Below are 14,688 nucleotides of genomic sequence, written 5' to 3'. Positions count from 1 at the left end.
TGGGGAGGGGTGTATGTATGTGTATGAGTATACTGGTATTGGGGCTTGAACTCAAGGCCTCATGCTTTCACGTGGCTTTTTGTGCTCGAGGCTGACATTCTGCCACTTGAGCCAAACTTCCACTTCCTCAACTTAGAAATCTTTTAACCCTTTCTACAATTCTTGTTCAGATATGTCTGTGTTTGGCCAGCCATTCAGTTGTTTGGAAGTATGATCCTTTGAGTGTATATGGGATTCTTGAAAATCATAGCTGGATTTACAATGTTGATGAAGTGAGTAGTCTCATGTGAGGCACACTTTTGGATCTGGCTTAAAAAACCTCCCTCTTCCTAGTCCAGCAAACTTTCCCTTTGTCCACTAGGTGTCCTTGGGGTCCTGGGGTTGGTTGTTCAAGATGATATGAGGGGGCTGGGAAGGTGGCTCAGTGGTGGAGTGCTTGCCTTGCATGCATGAAGCCCTGGGTTTGCTTCCTCAGCACCACATAAGCAGAAAAAGCCAGAAGTGGGGCTGTGGTTCAAGTGATAGAGCACTAGCCTTGAGCTGAAGAGCTGAGGGACAGCACCCAGGCCCAGAGTTGGCCCCACGACCAACAATAACAAAAAAAAAAAATTACATGAGGGGATCTGGTTTTGTTTCTCTCCCATGCACTGAGTGGGAGTTGTCTGTAGGGCCTGACCAAGACTTATAGAGGCCCAGGGCTGCCGCTGGCCCAGCTCTAGGTGAGGCGGGCAGACTGCTTCGCTGCTCAGAGTTGTCCTGGTTGCACACCCTCAGCTCTTCAGTGTGGAGTGGGTCCTGTGATAACTGAGTTGGCATAGTGTGAGTAGGCCAGTGTGGCCTATCTCACTGCTCACATTGGCCTTCCTTAACGTCACAGAAAAGGTCTAGTTTTCTCCTGGGAAAATTCATTATGTTCAGTTCCAGAAGACTTGTTTTATTAATCATGCCCTGGTACAGGGGCTTGAACTCAGGCCTAGACACTGTCTCTTAGCTTTTTCACTCAGCTGTACTTTCATCTTTTTTTTTTTTTTTGTGGTAGTTAATTGGAGATGAGAGTCTCAAGGATTTTCCTTCCCTGGGTAGTGGCGATCCACAGATCTCAGCCTCTTGCAGCTAGGATTACAGATGTGAACCACTAGTGCCCGGCAAATATGGTGTTTTTAAAAGTGAGCATTTTGTAGCTATTTATATAGGGGCAGGTCCTTGTTTTCAGAACACTGCATCATCTTGGGTTATCTTTGTGGAATGTGACCATCTGGGTGGCCATGTCTGAGCTTCAGCATTTCTTTCCTTTGCCAGCTGAGCAGGTTGCTTCCCAGTGCATGCTAACCCTGAAATGTTCTTTGAATTAAGGAAGTTCTTTTTTTATTTGTGCTTAGCAATCAGAAGTAGTAGTAGTAGTTGTGGTTTTGTTTAGTTTTGAGACAGAATCTTGCTATGTAGTTTTTAGGCTAGTCCCCGTCCTACTGCTGCAGCCTCCTGAGTGTTGGCATTCCAGGTATATGCCATGCTGCATGGCGTTAGAGCTGGTTTTCTTGGGGGTGATGGTACTCGGGCTTGAACATAGGGCCCATGTTCTGTCTCTTAGCTTTTTCACTGAAGTCTGTCAGTCTACCACTTGAGCTATAGCTTTATGTGTGGTATTTTACTAGTTAATTGGAGATAAAAAGTTTCATGGACTTTTCCTATCCAGGCTAACTTTGAACAAAGATCTTCAGATTCTCAGCCTCCTCAATCACTAGGATTTATAGGTGTGAGCCCACCAGCAGTAGGCTGAGAGTTAGTTTTTAATAATATCTTTAAGTTTTAAGGTTTTTTTATTTTTCTCCCTGTGCTGAGATAGAACCCAGGAGCTCCTCCACTGGACTGCATTCAAGCCCCCCCCCTTTTTTTAAAACAAATTCTTTATTGTGATTAAGTGATTACATAATTTCACAAATTTCATAGTATTGTGGGATAGTGATGCCTAGTTAAAGTCACAGTTACATTCTAACTTCCATGGGGCAAATTGTCTATCGTGGTCTATAAAGTTTGTAAGTTCTATGGGTTTTGACAACAGTTATTTCTTCCACATTGGGTGATAGGTACATTTCTTTTGTTTTGCATAGCGCTAGCTGTTCCTTCTTTCCCATTCGTTCCCTCCCTCCCATCGCTGCCATTGAGTTGCTTAGTTTGTTTTGATCAATGTCCAGTGCCGCTGATGGGTTCTACTGTTGTATGTTTTTCCCTGATTCCCTCTAGTTCTATGACCTCCTAGTTTCCCTCCGGTGTGCACATATATACCATATATGTGATTAGCAGCATGGGATTATTTAGTAGTGATTCGATCAGATGAGTGGAGGTCCTTTGTTTCTCAAGTCTGGTGTGCACATATATACCATATATGTGATCAGCAGCATGGGGTTATTATAATGGTAGTGATTCGATCAGATGAGTGGAGGGCCTTGGTTTCTCAAGTCTTGTTAACTTTGTCATATTACCTTATGTTTTGGATTTAATATCCAATTATCAGGGAGACCATGTGCCATTTGTCTCTTTGCTCTTGGTAAGCCCATTGTTTGGAATGACTTTTAAAAGACTTCAAATTGTCAATACTATAGATTTTAGTGTTTTAAGAACTGATGACTTCAATGTTACCAAGTAATGTGTGGATTATTTGTGTAAATTATGACCTGAAGTAGTCCCCATGTGATAGCACTCAACACTCCAGGCTAGGCAGCCCCTCCAGTCTCTGCTCCATGGGAGAGGGGGCATTTTGTGGGATGCAGCTCACACCATAAAGTTTTATCTATTACAGTGTATGATCTTGTGGGTTTTAGTACATGCACAGTGTTGTACATTTATCTCCATATCCAATTTTAGAACTTTTTCAGCACTCCAGAAAAACCCTATGCTGTTCAGCCTCTCTACCTCTGGCATCACTGTTTGCTTTCATGGAAATGGAACCCTGTACTACTTTTGCCTTTAAATCTGGCTTTTGTTCCTGCTTTATTTTCACGAATAGTGCTGCTGTGAACTACCTAACAAGTGTTAGGTAGACATAGGTTTTCATTTCTCCTGAGTATATCCCTACAGGTGGAATTGCTGGGTTACATGATAATTCTGTTTTCATATGTTGAGGATCTGCCACACTTTTCTCCACAACAGCTGCACCCTTTTGCATGCTCATGCTATTACTGTCTTTTTGATAGCCATCTGATAATGTGAAATGTAACTCATCGTGGTTTTGATTTGTAGTTCTCTGATGGCTAAAAACGACATATCTCTTGTGCTTGTGAATTTTCTTTGGGGAGATACTTTGTGTGTGTGTGTGTGTGTGTGTGTGTGTGTGCGCACGCGTGTGCGCACGTGAATACTGGGGCTTGAACCTCAAGGCCTGGGCTCTGTCCTTTAGCTTTTTTGTTCAGGGGTGTGCTGTGCTTCTTGATCCACAGCTCCCTTTGTGGCTTTTTGCTGGTTAGTTGGAAATAAGAATCTCAGTTGGGGTTGGGAAGGTGATTCAGTGGTAGAGTGCTTGCCTTGCATGCATTAGGCCCTGGTTTTGATTCCTTAGCACCACATAAGCAGAAAAAGACAGAAGTGTGGCGCTATGGCTCAAGTGGTAGAGCACTAGCCTTGAGCTGAAGAGCTGAGGGATAGTGCTCAGGCCCAGAGTTCAGGACCTATGACTGACAAAAAAAAAAAAAAAAGAAGAATCTCACAGACTATCCTGTCTAGGCTGGCTTTCAGTTGAGATCCTCAAATCTCTGCCACTTGTTAGATAGGATTCCTGAGTGTGTGTCACTGGTGCCCAGCTCTTTAGAGAAATACTTAAAATCCTTTTTCTTTTTTGGGCTGGGGGAGCGTCATCTGACTTACGTTTAATATAGTATTTTGGATATTAGATCCCCTATCAGATACATGATTTTCTTCCATTCTATGAATTGCCTTTGCATTTTATTTATGCTGTCCTTTGAAAAATGAAACATTTTAATTTTAGTGTGTACAGATGGTCTTTCTTTTGGTCTGAGATCGGGACTCAAAGTCACTTTCTGATGCTTTCACTCATTGCCTAGAACTCAACCACCTGAGCCATGCCTCCAATCCTAGTTGATCTTTTTCTCTCTGGTTATTGCCACACCTGAGAGGGTTTTTTTCTCCCCAAATTCAGACTTATGGTAGGAGTTTTCAAATGCTTTGAACCTGCAGCAACATTGTCTAGTGCTTGTGTCCTGGGATACGCTCTTTGGGGCCCTGGGCCTGCCAAGACTTGTCCTCAAACCAGTGGCCCTGGAGATGCACTCCCAGTGTTGTGCTGTAACGGAGTTGGACACATGTGGTGTTAGAAATAACTTGGGATATTGGAGTGCCATGTAGGAACAATGGCACCAGCTTGAGAGGAACTTGGCAAGGTAAGCCTTACTTCTACAGAAGGGTGTGCTGTCAGCCAAAAAAACGTGGCAAGCAAGCCCACAGAGCAGACAGGCTGCTTCCTTTTTATCCCTACCCAGCAGGCCCCACCCCTCTGCTTCCATTGGCTGAGCTTAGGTTAAAAGGATGTGGCTTAATAAACAAGATACAACTAAAATTCAAGGAAGGAGCTTCTTACAGGATGTCTTGAAGTGCTCAGGAAAAGGATGTATATAGCTAACGGTGCTGGGACGGGTGGCATGCCTTGGGCAACTGTGGCTGCACAGCCTTCTGGAGCTCCATATCTCCTCAGTAATGGATGTTGTAAGATTTCTTTTTTTCTTTTTGTTTTGCCGGTCGTGGGACTTGAACTCTGGTCTTGGACACTGTCCTTGCGCTCTTCAGCTCAAGGCAAGCACTCTACTGCTTGAGCCACAGAGCTACTTCCAGTTTTCTAGTGGTTTATTGGAGCTAAGAGTCCCATGGACTTTCTTGCCTGGGCTGGCTCTGAACCGAGATCCTCAGATCTCAGCCTCCTGAGTAGCTAGGATTACAGGCGTGAACCATTGGCACCCGGCGGATGTTGTGCCAGAACAAGGGAAGGGGAGGAGCCACACAAAAGCTGCTACTAGCAAACAAACCTCTATTCAGACATGTAAACACTAGGCATATAAAAGCACTGCAAAGCGCTCCCTCTGACAGCATACTCCACCTACAGAGTTGCTGTGTACAGTCCCACTCACACCATTTCACCAGGCAATGACCCAGGTGTCTGGCTCAGTCAGCCTTCCTTGGAGAGACAGTACTGCCAGCACAGAAACAGACCAGACTAGTAAAGGCAGGAAAAGTAGTGAGGAGGGCCAACTTGGTGGGGGCCAAAATGGTACCTTGCTGTGGTCTGAATTTTCTTGTCTTGACCACAAAGAGGCTGCACAGCTTTACCATGTTACTGGCCCTCCTCACTACTTTTCCTGCCTTTCCTAGTCTGGTCTGTTTCTGTGCTGGCAGAACTGTCTCTCCAAGGAAGGCTGACTGAGCCAGACACCTGGGTCATTCCCTGGTGAAATGGTGTGAGTGGGACTGTACACAGCAACTCTGTAGGTGGAGTGTGCTGTCAGAGGGAGTGCTTGGCAGTGCTTTTGTATGCCTAGTGTTTGCATGTCTGAATAGCCCAGAGGTTTGTTTGCTTGTGGCAGCTTTTGTGTGGCTCCTCCCCTTCCCTTGTTCTGGCCTTCCTGTGCACAGGCAGCTTCCCACCTTGCTTCAGCACCCAGCCACTCAGCTAATAGCAAGTGCTCAGCAGCCCAGACTGTTGGAAGTGTTGCTCACACTCAGGTCTTTAGCTCTTTTGGGAGTGTGGATACCATTCGTTCTGCCACTAAGAATCTGTGACACCACTTAGAGAGGTTTCCATAGGGGTCCTGCCAGTCCCTGTGCTTTCCTGTTCAGTGCCTGTCTCGGGGGGGGGGGGGGGGGGATCTGTTATAGATGTGTGGGTGTTGGTGGCTTGTGTTCTTTTTTAGGAACTTTCTGTCTCTTGTCAAGTTTCTGGATAGATCTTCTGAAGTTGGACTTACATGAACTTGGAGATGATACGTATAATATATTTATGATATTTTTGTCTTGCTTTGGGTTAGTGGAGCTCCTTTCTGGTGTCTTAATGTTGAGGGGTGGCACATCTGACCCATGAACTGTCGCCGTCCTCCTCTTCACTGAGGTAGCTAGCAGAGTCTTGGCAGTTCTCACAGGAGTGCTCCATGCTGCCCTGAAGAGTGTGTCCCAGCTCTTCCTCATCTTGTCCTTGGGAGAGGATGGATATGCATGCTTTTCTGTGCCTTTCTATGGGCTGACCTTCCGGTGTCAACTTCCTGGGTCTCAGGGCAAGACTCCTGGTGTTGGGCCTTGTCACGTTAGCACTTATGCAGACTTGCTGCCTTCCTTTTGTTTCCAGATCAGATGCCCCTGTTGAGAAGACGTGGTGTGTTGGCTGCAGTGCACTATGGCCTTGTTGAGGACTGTCTGTCTCTGTCCATTAGTCTGGACTCACTGATCTGATTCCTCTTCTGTTCCCCCCCTCCCATTTAGCCCCAGGCCTCAACCACTTGAACTATTCCCATAACGGTTTTGCTTGTACTTTTTTCTTTTCTCTCTCTCTCTATTTTTTTAAAGGTACTAGAGTTTGAACTCTATCATACTTACCAGGCAGGCTAAGCCTTCAAGCCTGTCTTTGTATTTGAGATAGGTTCTCACCACTCCCTTTTTGCATGTGCTGACCTTGAACCTGCTGTCCTCCTGCCTCTGTCTTCTGTATAGCTTGAATTATAGGCTTGTGGCCTCATGTTTGGCCTCTAAGTCTCTTCTGAATTTTGCTGCTAGTGTGAAATTCAGTTTCTAAAACAATTACTGTATGGATGTGGTTACATTCCCCCCTCCCCCACAGTCAGTTTTGGTAAGTCATTTCAGATTTTCTTTGCATCTTAAGTTTTCAGATTTAGTTGCATAAATTGAGCTTTTTTGCTGGTCTTGGGGCTTGAACTCAAGGACTGGGTGCTGTACCTGAGCTTCTTTGTGCTCAAGGCTAGCGCTCTACCACTTGAGCCATAATGCCACTTCTGACTTTTTCTAAGTAGTTTATTGAAGATTAGAGTCTCACAGACTTTCCTGCCCAGGCTGGCTTCAAACCACAGTCCTCAGATCTCATCCTCTTGAGTAGCTAAGATTACAGGTGTGAGCCAAAGGGAACTGGCTATAATAGGTAATAGGTTTTTGTTTTTGTTTTTAAGGTTCCTGACTGGGCTGTGGGGGTATGGTGCACAGGTTATAGAGTGCTTGCCTAGTGAGTGTGTGTGAGGCCTTGAGTTCAAATCCTTGGACTACAAAAAGTGTAGGTGTTACTTTTGTTTGTTTTTCTTTGTTGTGGTGCGGGGGATGGAACCCACCGCCTTGTGAGTACAAGACAAGAAGTCTGCCGCTGGGCCTTCTCCATGCTTCTTGTTTGTTTTTAGGTATGCCAGTCACTTACTCTCCCACTGCCTTTCCCTCCCTGCCTCTGCTTTCCTTCCGCCTTCCGACCTGCTCACCAGGGCATTTCTGTGACCTGTTTTCTTTGTAGATTCTACTTTTACATGTTAGTAATCTAGAAGTGTGTGTTTTCTTTACCAGTGTAAACCATTTTTGAACTGCAGGGTCCAGAGTAGCTGGGACTACAGGCTTCTGTCTTGGTATTGACATTTGAATTTTTGTGGTGCCAAGGATGGAACCCAGGGCCTCCTGTGCTAGACAAACTACCACTGAGTACACTCCCAGCCCAGCCCCAGTACTAGCACCAGCTTGCACCTGGGCAGCTCTGCCCTTGCAGTGCGTCCTCTGATGCGATGGTGGTACATTGGCTCATGCCCTGGAGTCCTCCTCCCTCTTGACAGATTCCAGGACAGGGGTGCTAGTGCTCTGACCTTCCTCATTTTCACAGGCTCTTTGCCCAGCACTGGGCCGTGGTCTCTAACCTCCTGGGCCCCTTGCTGGTTAGGAACGCTTGCTCACCACAGGTGCCTTTCTGATGGCTCAGGCCATCCTGGGGAGCTCTGGTTTCTCTAATTTATTTTATTTTGTTGGTCATGGGGCTTGAACTCTGGGCTCTGCAGCTCAAGGCTACTACTCTACCACTTGAGCCACAGCACCACTTTCGGTTTTCTGGTGGTTTTTCAACCTCGATCTTCAGATCTCAGCCTCCTGAATAACTAGGATTACAGGTGTGCGCCACCCACACCCGGCCACTTGTGACATTTTTTTGTCTGCTATTCTAGGGCTTGAACTCTGGGCCTTATGCTCTTTGCTCAGCTTTCTTGATCACTTTTCTTTCTCAGTGCTGGTGATCTACCACTTGAGTCATGCCTCCAGTCCAGCATTTTACTGGCTGGTTTGAATAGAGAAGTGCAGCCTTTTCTGCTTAGGCCTGCTTTGAATCTACATCCCAAGTAGCCAGGATTACAGGTGTGAACCACCAGCACCTGATTGAGAATTTTAATCATGAGTCACATGAGTAGTGTAGCAACTTCTCTTTTTTTGGTTTTGTTTTTTGGTCCTAGGGTTTGAATTCAAGGCCTGAGTACTGTTCCTGAATGTTCAAGGCTAGTACTCTACCACTTGAGCCACAGTGAAGCTGTGGCTTTTTGGTGGTTAATTGTAGATAAGAATCTCATGGACTTTCTTGCCTAGGCTGGCTTTGAACCACAATACTCAGCTCTCAGCCTCTTGAGTAGCTAGGATTACAGCCAATGATGTTCTTTTTTTTTTTTTTTTGTTGGTCGTGGGGCTTGAACTCTGGGCCTGGGCTCTGTCCCTCAGCTCTTCAGCTCAAGGCGAGCGCTCTACCACTTGAGCTTCAGCGCCACTTCCGGTTTTCTGGTGGCTTATTGGAGATAGGAGTCTCACGGTCTCTCCTGCCCGGGCTGGATTTGAACCGAGATCCTTAGATCTCAGCCTCCTGAATAGCTAAGATTACAGGCATGAGCCACCAGCGCCCGGCGCCAATGATGTTCTAAGAAGACAAGTTACCATTTCTGTGGGTGGGTATTATTATTCAGAGTGAGATGATTCATACTTAGTTCTTCTGTGTTTATTGAATGATTGACAGTGCTGATACTGGGATTTGAACTCAAAGCCCGGCACTCTTGAGAGTTTTGATCAAAGCTGGCACTTCTACCATTGGAGCAACACACCTTCTTTCCAGTTAGTTAGGGATAAGAATCTCTCAGATTTGTTTGTCCAGGGCTGGCTCCAAATCATAATCCTCAGGTCTCAGCCTCCTGAGTAGCTAGGATTATAGGCGTGAGCCACTGGCACCTGGCCCTGGCTTTATTTTTTAAAAAGAATTTTGAGACAGGCTCTTACTGTGTAGCCCAGGCTGGCCTGGAACTTGAGAGCCTTCCAATCTTCCTGTCTCTGCCTTCTGCATACTTTGTAGATTCAGAGATTTGTGTGGGTTGTGGTTCAAGCCCAGACGTCACCTGCCTGCAGTCCACCTTCCCTCCTCCACCTGAGGGTCTTTGCTTACATGTTGTAGATAGTATTTCATGGGCTGGGTGCCGAGCCACTGTGAGTGTGCAGAGGCCCCAAAAGTCCTGGTGACCCAAATGGTGTGTGTGTGCCATCACGGTACCTCCTCCTGCTGGCAGGAATGACAGCTGGAAATAGAGCTGGACAGCAGAGGTGGGGTATCTATTTGCTGTTTTTGTTCTCAAGTTATTCTGTAAAATCTGATACTTATTGTTTTTAAAAAAAATGTGAACTTGGGGCTGGGGAGGTGGCTCAGTGGTAGAGTGCTTGCCTTGCATGCATGAGGCCCTAGATTCAATTCCTCAGCACCACATAAGCAGAAAAAGCTGGAAGTGGTGCTGTGGCTCAAGTGATAGAGCGCTAGCCTTGAGCTGAGGAGCTGAGGGACAGCGCCCAGACCCAGAGTTCAGGCGCCACGACTGACCAAAAAAAAGTGAACTTGAAATTCCTTAATGTCTACCTGTAAGTCTGCCTTTTTGAGTGTTGTGCTGCTGAAGCTTTGGCTCCTGATTGAATTCATGTTGCTTTTCAGCGTCCATTGAGACCATTTGAATTGTTTTTGTTTCAGAAGGAAGAATTATAAGTTAGGGGGGGTAGGAAAGCCCCTTGGCCAGTATTTGTTTTTGTGTATTTTTGTCTTTTGTGTTACTAGTTTAAACTCAGGACCTTATGCTTGTGAGGCAGGCAGTCTGCCACTGCTGTAGTTTTTGATGGGGTCTCATGTTTTTCCTGGCTCTGGCCTTGGAATGGTCCTCCTGCCTGACCTGCTGGGGGCAGATGTGTCACACCACTTCCTGCCTTGTTAGGTGGGGTTCTCATTAACTTTAATTTGGGGGGGGGCTGGTACTGTGGCTTGAACTCAAGAGTCTCAAGCGTGCTTAGAAAGTTGGTTTCCTTGGCTAGCACTCTACCACTTGAGCTAACCTCCAGCCTAGCTTTTTGCTTCAAAGTGGAGTCTTGTGGACTTTTCTGCCAGCTGGCTTCTGAACATTGATCCTCCAGATCTCTGTTTCCTGAATAGCTAGGATTATAGATGTAAGCCACTAGCACATAACATCACTTTTTGTTTGGGTTGGTCTTGAACTTTGAGCCTCTCTGTTTCTGACTGCTAAAGAGCTAGCATTAGAGTCTGGGATTCCAGATAGGACCCGCTGTGCTGGTTCTAGCCAGTCTTTCAAAGCCTTCCATCATATGTTTTTACTACTTTGTATTTGATGAAGTTTCTCAAAATATTGGAGAGGTCTGCTGTCATTTGTTGAGAACAGGTTATGTTTCAGATCTGGCCTGCCAGCTGTGCCCCAAAACGTAACGTTTCCTTTCTTCAAGGGGCTCACAGACACCATCTGTGAGAACAAGCTGTCACCTCAGGGTGGAACTGCTTGCTGTCCCTGCTGATGTTGGCCAGCCCCATCCTAGCCTGTGTGTAGGACATTACATGAAGCATAATTTGAAGCTCAGCTTTGTTTCTTTGTATTTATATATGTTTTTAATTTTCATTTTTGCCAGTCCTGGGGCTTGAATTCAGGGCCTGGGCACTGTCCCTGCTCAGTCGTGGGGCTTGAACTCTGGGCTTGGGCGCTGTCCCTGCGCTCTTCAGCTCAAGGTGAGCGCTCTACTGCTTGAGCCACAGTGGCACTTCCGGTTTTCTAGTGTTTTTTTTTTTTTCACAGAGTTTCCTGCCCGGGCTGGCTTTGAACCGAGATCCTCAGATCTCAGCCTCCTGAGTAGCTAGGATGACAGGTGTGAGCCACCGGCTCCTGGCCTGTCCCTGCTTCTTTTTGCTAAAGGTTAGCACTCTACCACTTGAGCCCACAGTGCCACTTCCAGTTTTTTCTCTGTATGTGGTATTGAGGATCAAACGCAGGGCTTCATGCATGCTAGGCAGGCACTCTATCACTGAGCCACATCCCCAGCCCTTTGTTTCTTTTTAGATGTTTAATTTGACAAATATTTTTGTGGATGAAAATCTTCAACTAGTTGGAGATGGTGAACTTTTATGTTCAGACCATGAGGGATGGTAGAAATGGTGCCTTCTGTGGCTCACAGAGAAAACAAGTGTGAACACAACTGGTCTTATTGAAATTTTCCTTGTTGCCTTTCATTGTACTTTTCTAAAGCTAAACTTTGAGTTTTTCCATGTTTTAGATTAAATAGGATTGCGAATCAGGTGGCCATTCAGCGGAAGAAGCAGTTTGTGGAGCGAGTGCACAGCTACTGGCTACTCAAAAGACTGTCTAGGAATGGTGCCCCCCTGCTGCGGCGGCTCCAGTCCAGCCTGCAGTCCCAGAGGAGCTCGCAGCAGGTACGTGCCCGCGCCTCACAGTGTCTCCTGCCTTCTGGCATGGCCCTGGCCGCAGCCCCAGAGGAACGGGCACCCAGGTCAGGCTGGGCGTGGCGGTGAATGTTGAAATGTGGAGCGTGTAGGCCTGGAGTGTCTTGTGGGCTGTGTTGCTCTTCTTCACTCACTTTGACACACACACACACACACACACACACACACACACACACAGCAGCCCACCTGGGCCCAGAGCTCTGGCCATCTCCGGGAAGCCCACAGCATGTTGGGCACAGAGACATTCAGGGCAGAAATGACAGAACAGAGGCCTGGGCCTGGCAGCAGACCTGTTAGCAGCCTTTGGAGGTCTGTCACATGAGGAGGAACTCAGAGTGTCTTGCTTTGAAGCTAGTTTATTCTTGACCACAGCAAGGAGTGGAGTCGAGGGGTGAGAACCTCAGAGAGGGAACCTAAGTATCATCCCTAAAGGAATAAACCTAAGCAAGCTCTAGTGATTTAAAAGTTAATTTGGGTTTATGGAGCCATCTGGTGTTGTAAGACAGTTCTGAGAGGATTCGTTTTGAAAGTACAGGGGAGTCTTCTGTGAGATGTCACCAAACAAACTGCTCACCACTTGTTAAGGAAGGGACCGGCTCATGGGGAGGTTGGTATTTCAGTGGGCCCTTCTTTGAGTTGAGAGGTCAAAGGCCTTGGCAGAACCTTGGATTGTCATGTTTATAGCAGTCCCAAGCATGGAATAGAATTGTTTGATCTGTGGTGAAACTTTGGTTTCAAACTTTGAAACTGTGATTCTGTAGAGTCTTCATGTTCCCCATGCTGTGTGTGGTGTTTTGCTGTAGCGCGAGCTCGAGCTCTGTGTTCTGTGAGCCACCCTGTGGAGTGAGTGCAGGCAGCTTCTCCCTCCGGCAGTGCTCTCAGATGAGCAGTGCTGCTGGGCCCTGTGTGGCTGTGTACTGTTCTTGTAGGAGCTGGGAGCTTCTGGGTCTGTATGGTTCCGACCTGGATTGTGGAGTCCTTGTCTCTGTAGGAGCTCCTGTGTACGTTGCCCCTCCTCTTTTGCATTCTTTGGGCCGACTGGGGTGCTGTCTGTAGGGGCCCTGTGCCTTCCTGGAGCCCACCTCTCACATTATCAGAGTTGAGGCTTAAATGTCTCTTCTGGGGTTGTTCAGTGAGTGAGCCATGTTTTCCACTGCATCACATTGTGTGATGCTTCTGTCTGTCTATCCACACACCAGAGGAGGTGGCCTTGATGTAAGAGAGGCCTTAGGGCTTTGAATCAGGAAACAAAGAAGCCCATGGCAAAGATAGCCACTGGCAAGATCCAGGCTTTGGTCTTTGCTTCTGTGATAGTGGAGACATGGGGAAAAGGGGGTTGTGGTGGGGGGAAGTGAAAGATCCAGAACTTGGGTTTTATTTTGGTTTGTAGATGATGGACCAGAGAGAGAGACTGGCAGTCTCTATAAGAATGGAATGCTGACAGAGCTGTGGGGGAACATCCAGCTGTGGGCCTCATCTTCCCTCAAATATACAAGGACTCAAACCGACTTAGGGAGCCCTGTGGTCTGTGGTGTCTGAGCCTAGGGTAGGTCTGGGCAAGATACTGCTAAGTGGGGAAGACGGTTGGTTCCTCATCCCACAAGAACTGTGAGCAAAGGCTGCCAGGCAGCCTCCATGCAGCCTGGAGTGCTGCCTGCTTCCTGCCGTTGTTTGTTTTGGGTTTGGTAGCACTGTGCTTCTGTTCCGGTGAAGAGTGGAACAGGGTTGCCCCAGGTGGTGGGGTGAGTTCAGGGTCTATACTACCCATCCTGAGAAGAAGGAAAGGCGAGGCTCTGTGGATGACGCGCACCTAGTCTCTGAGGGGTCAGGGGTGCCTCCACAGTCTTCCTGCTAAGCCCCAAGTGTCATGTGGAGCTGGGCGTCGGGATGGCAGGGCCCACGTACTTCCTGTGTCACGTAGAGCCCTGTCCTTCCTGTGTCACGTTGAGCTGTGCATCTTGATGGTAGAGCCATGTGCTTCCTGTGTCACGTTGAGCTGTGCATCTGGATGGTAGAGCCATGTGCTTCCTGTGTCACGTTGAGCTGTGCATCTGGATGGTAGAGCCATGTGCTTCCTGTGTCCTGTTGAGCTGTGAGTTAGGGATGGCCGAGCCATGTGCTTCCATGCTCCTTTGACGTTGGTGAACTCTCCGAGCTCCCAGAGGTCAAAATGGGGCCCTGTATGTAATGCCTTCAGCCTCATGACTCATGTCCCCTCCTCTTTGTACCTCCATGTGGCCTCTAGTGAGGCCAGGGCCCTGGTCCCAGACAGCCAGGACAGACCTAAGAAAACTGTGTACCAGCATGCCGGGCTCTTGGAGTCTCATACTGTGTGGGCATCTGAGGTTCACAGCAGGAAAATCCTCTGTGTTTGACTGATGGGAAGTGCCCATTAATTTTCTCAGAGAGAAAACGATGAAGAGATGAAAGCTGCCAAAGAGAAGCTGAAGTACTGGCAGCGGTTACGCCACGACCTTGAGCGTGCACGGCTACTGATTGAGCTGCTGCGAAAACGGGAGAAACTCAAGCGTGAGCAGGTGAGGCCTGACTTTTCCCCATCTGCTGTATCTGTAGCATCCTGGGACCATCTAGGACTCTGCTGACCTTATGGGATGCAGTTAGAGATGCCCTAGAGTGACACTTGTCTGCTGGTCCAGAGTAGCACCTGCTGTGACACACTCTGTACTGCCATCCCTGCCTGCTTCCCAGAGTGGCCCCACCCCTAGTTGGTGTTTCAATGATGCCCCTGGATTCAGGAACCTTAATGTAGGCAGCATGGTCTCTGCCTTGAAAGGGGGGCAGGTGCTTGTAGTAGCTGGAGTCACAGGGTGGGACCTGCACACACATGGCTGCCTGGCAGTGGTGGTTGAAGTGCAGCTTCTGTGGCTGGGAGGTGTGTGAGGCCAGGTCCT

At 47.6% G+C, this 14,688-nt stretch overlaps 1 protein-coding gene across 4 annotated transcripts in view; it reads left to right on the top strand.

Moving 5' to 3' along the window:
- The window catches only part of Brd1 (bromodomain containing 1), a 50,047-nt gene that overhangs the window by 10,294 nt on the left and 25,065 nt on the right, over positions 1-14,688 (top strand). For all 4 annotated transcript variants that reach the window (XR_001175421.1, XM_013025803.1, XM_013025802.1 and 1 more), the window contains exons 3-4: positions 11,590-11,746; positions 14,182-14,313. Coding sequence is in view for 3 of the 4 variants with exons in the window: in XM_013025803.1 (XP_012881257.1) it covers positions 11,590-11,746; positions 14,182-14,313 (289 nt within the window). In the remaining variant the exon portion in view is untranslated. The remainder of the gene's footprint in view (positions 1-11,589; positions 11,747-14,181; positions 14,314-14,688) is intronic.

Source organism: Dipodomys ordii, unplaced genomic scaffold (genome assembly GCF_000151885.1).
Source record: "Dipodomys ordii isolate 6190 unplaced genomic scaffold, Dord_2.0 Scaffold87, whole genome shotgun sequence".
Classification (NCBI taxonomy): domain Eukaryota; kingdom Metazoa; phylum Chordata; class Mammalia; order Rodentia; family Heteromyidae; genus Dipodomys; species Dipodomys ordii.
The sequence above is the reverse complement of the archived record's forward strand: the minus strand, read 5'-3'. Positions and strand labels throughout refer to the sequence as shown.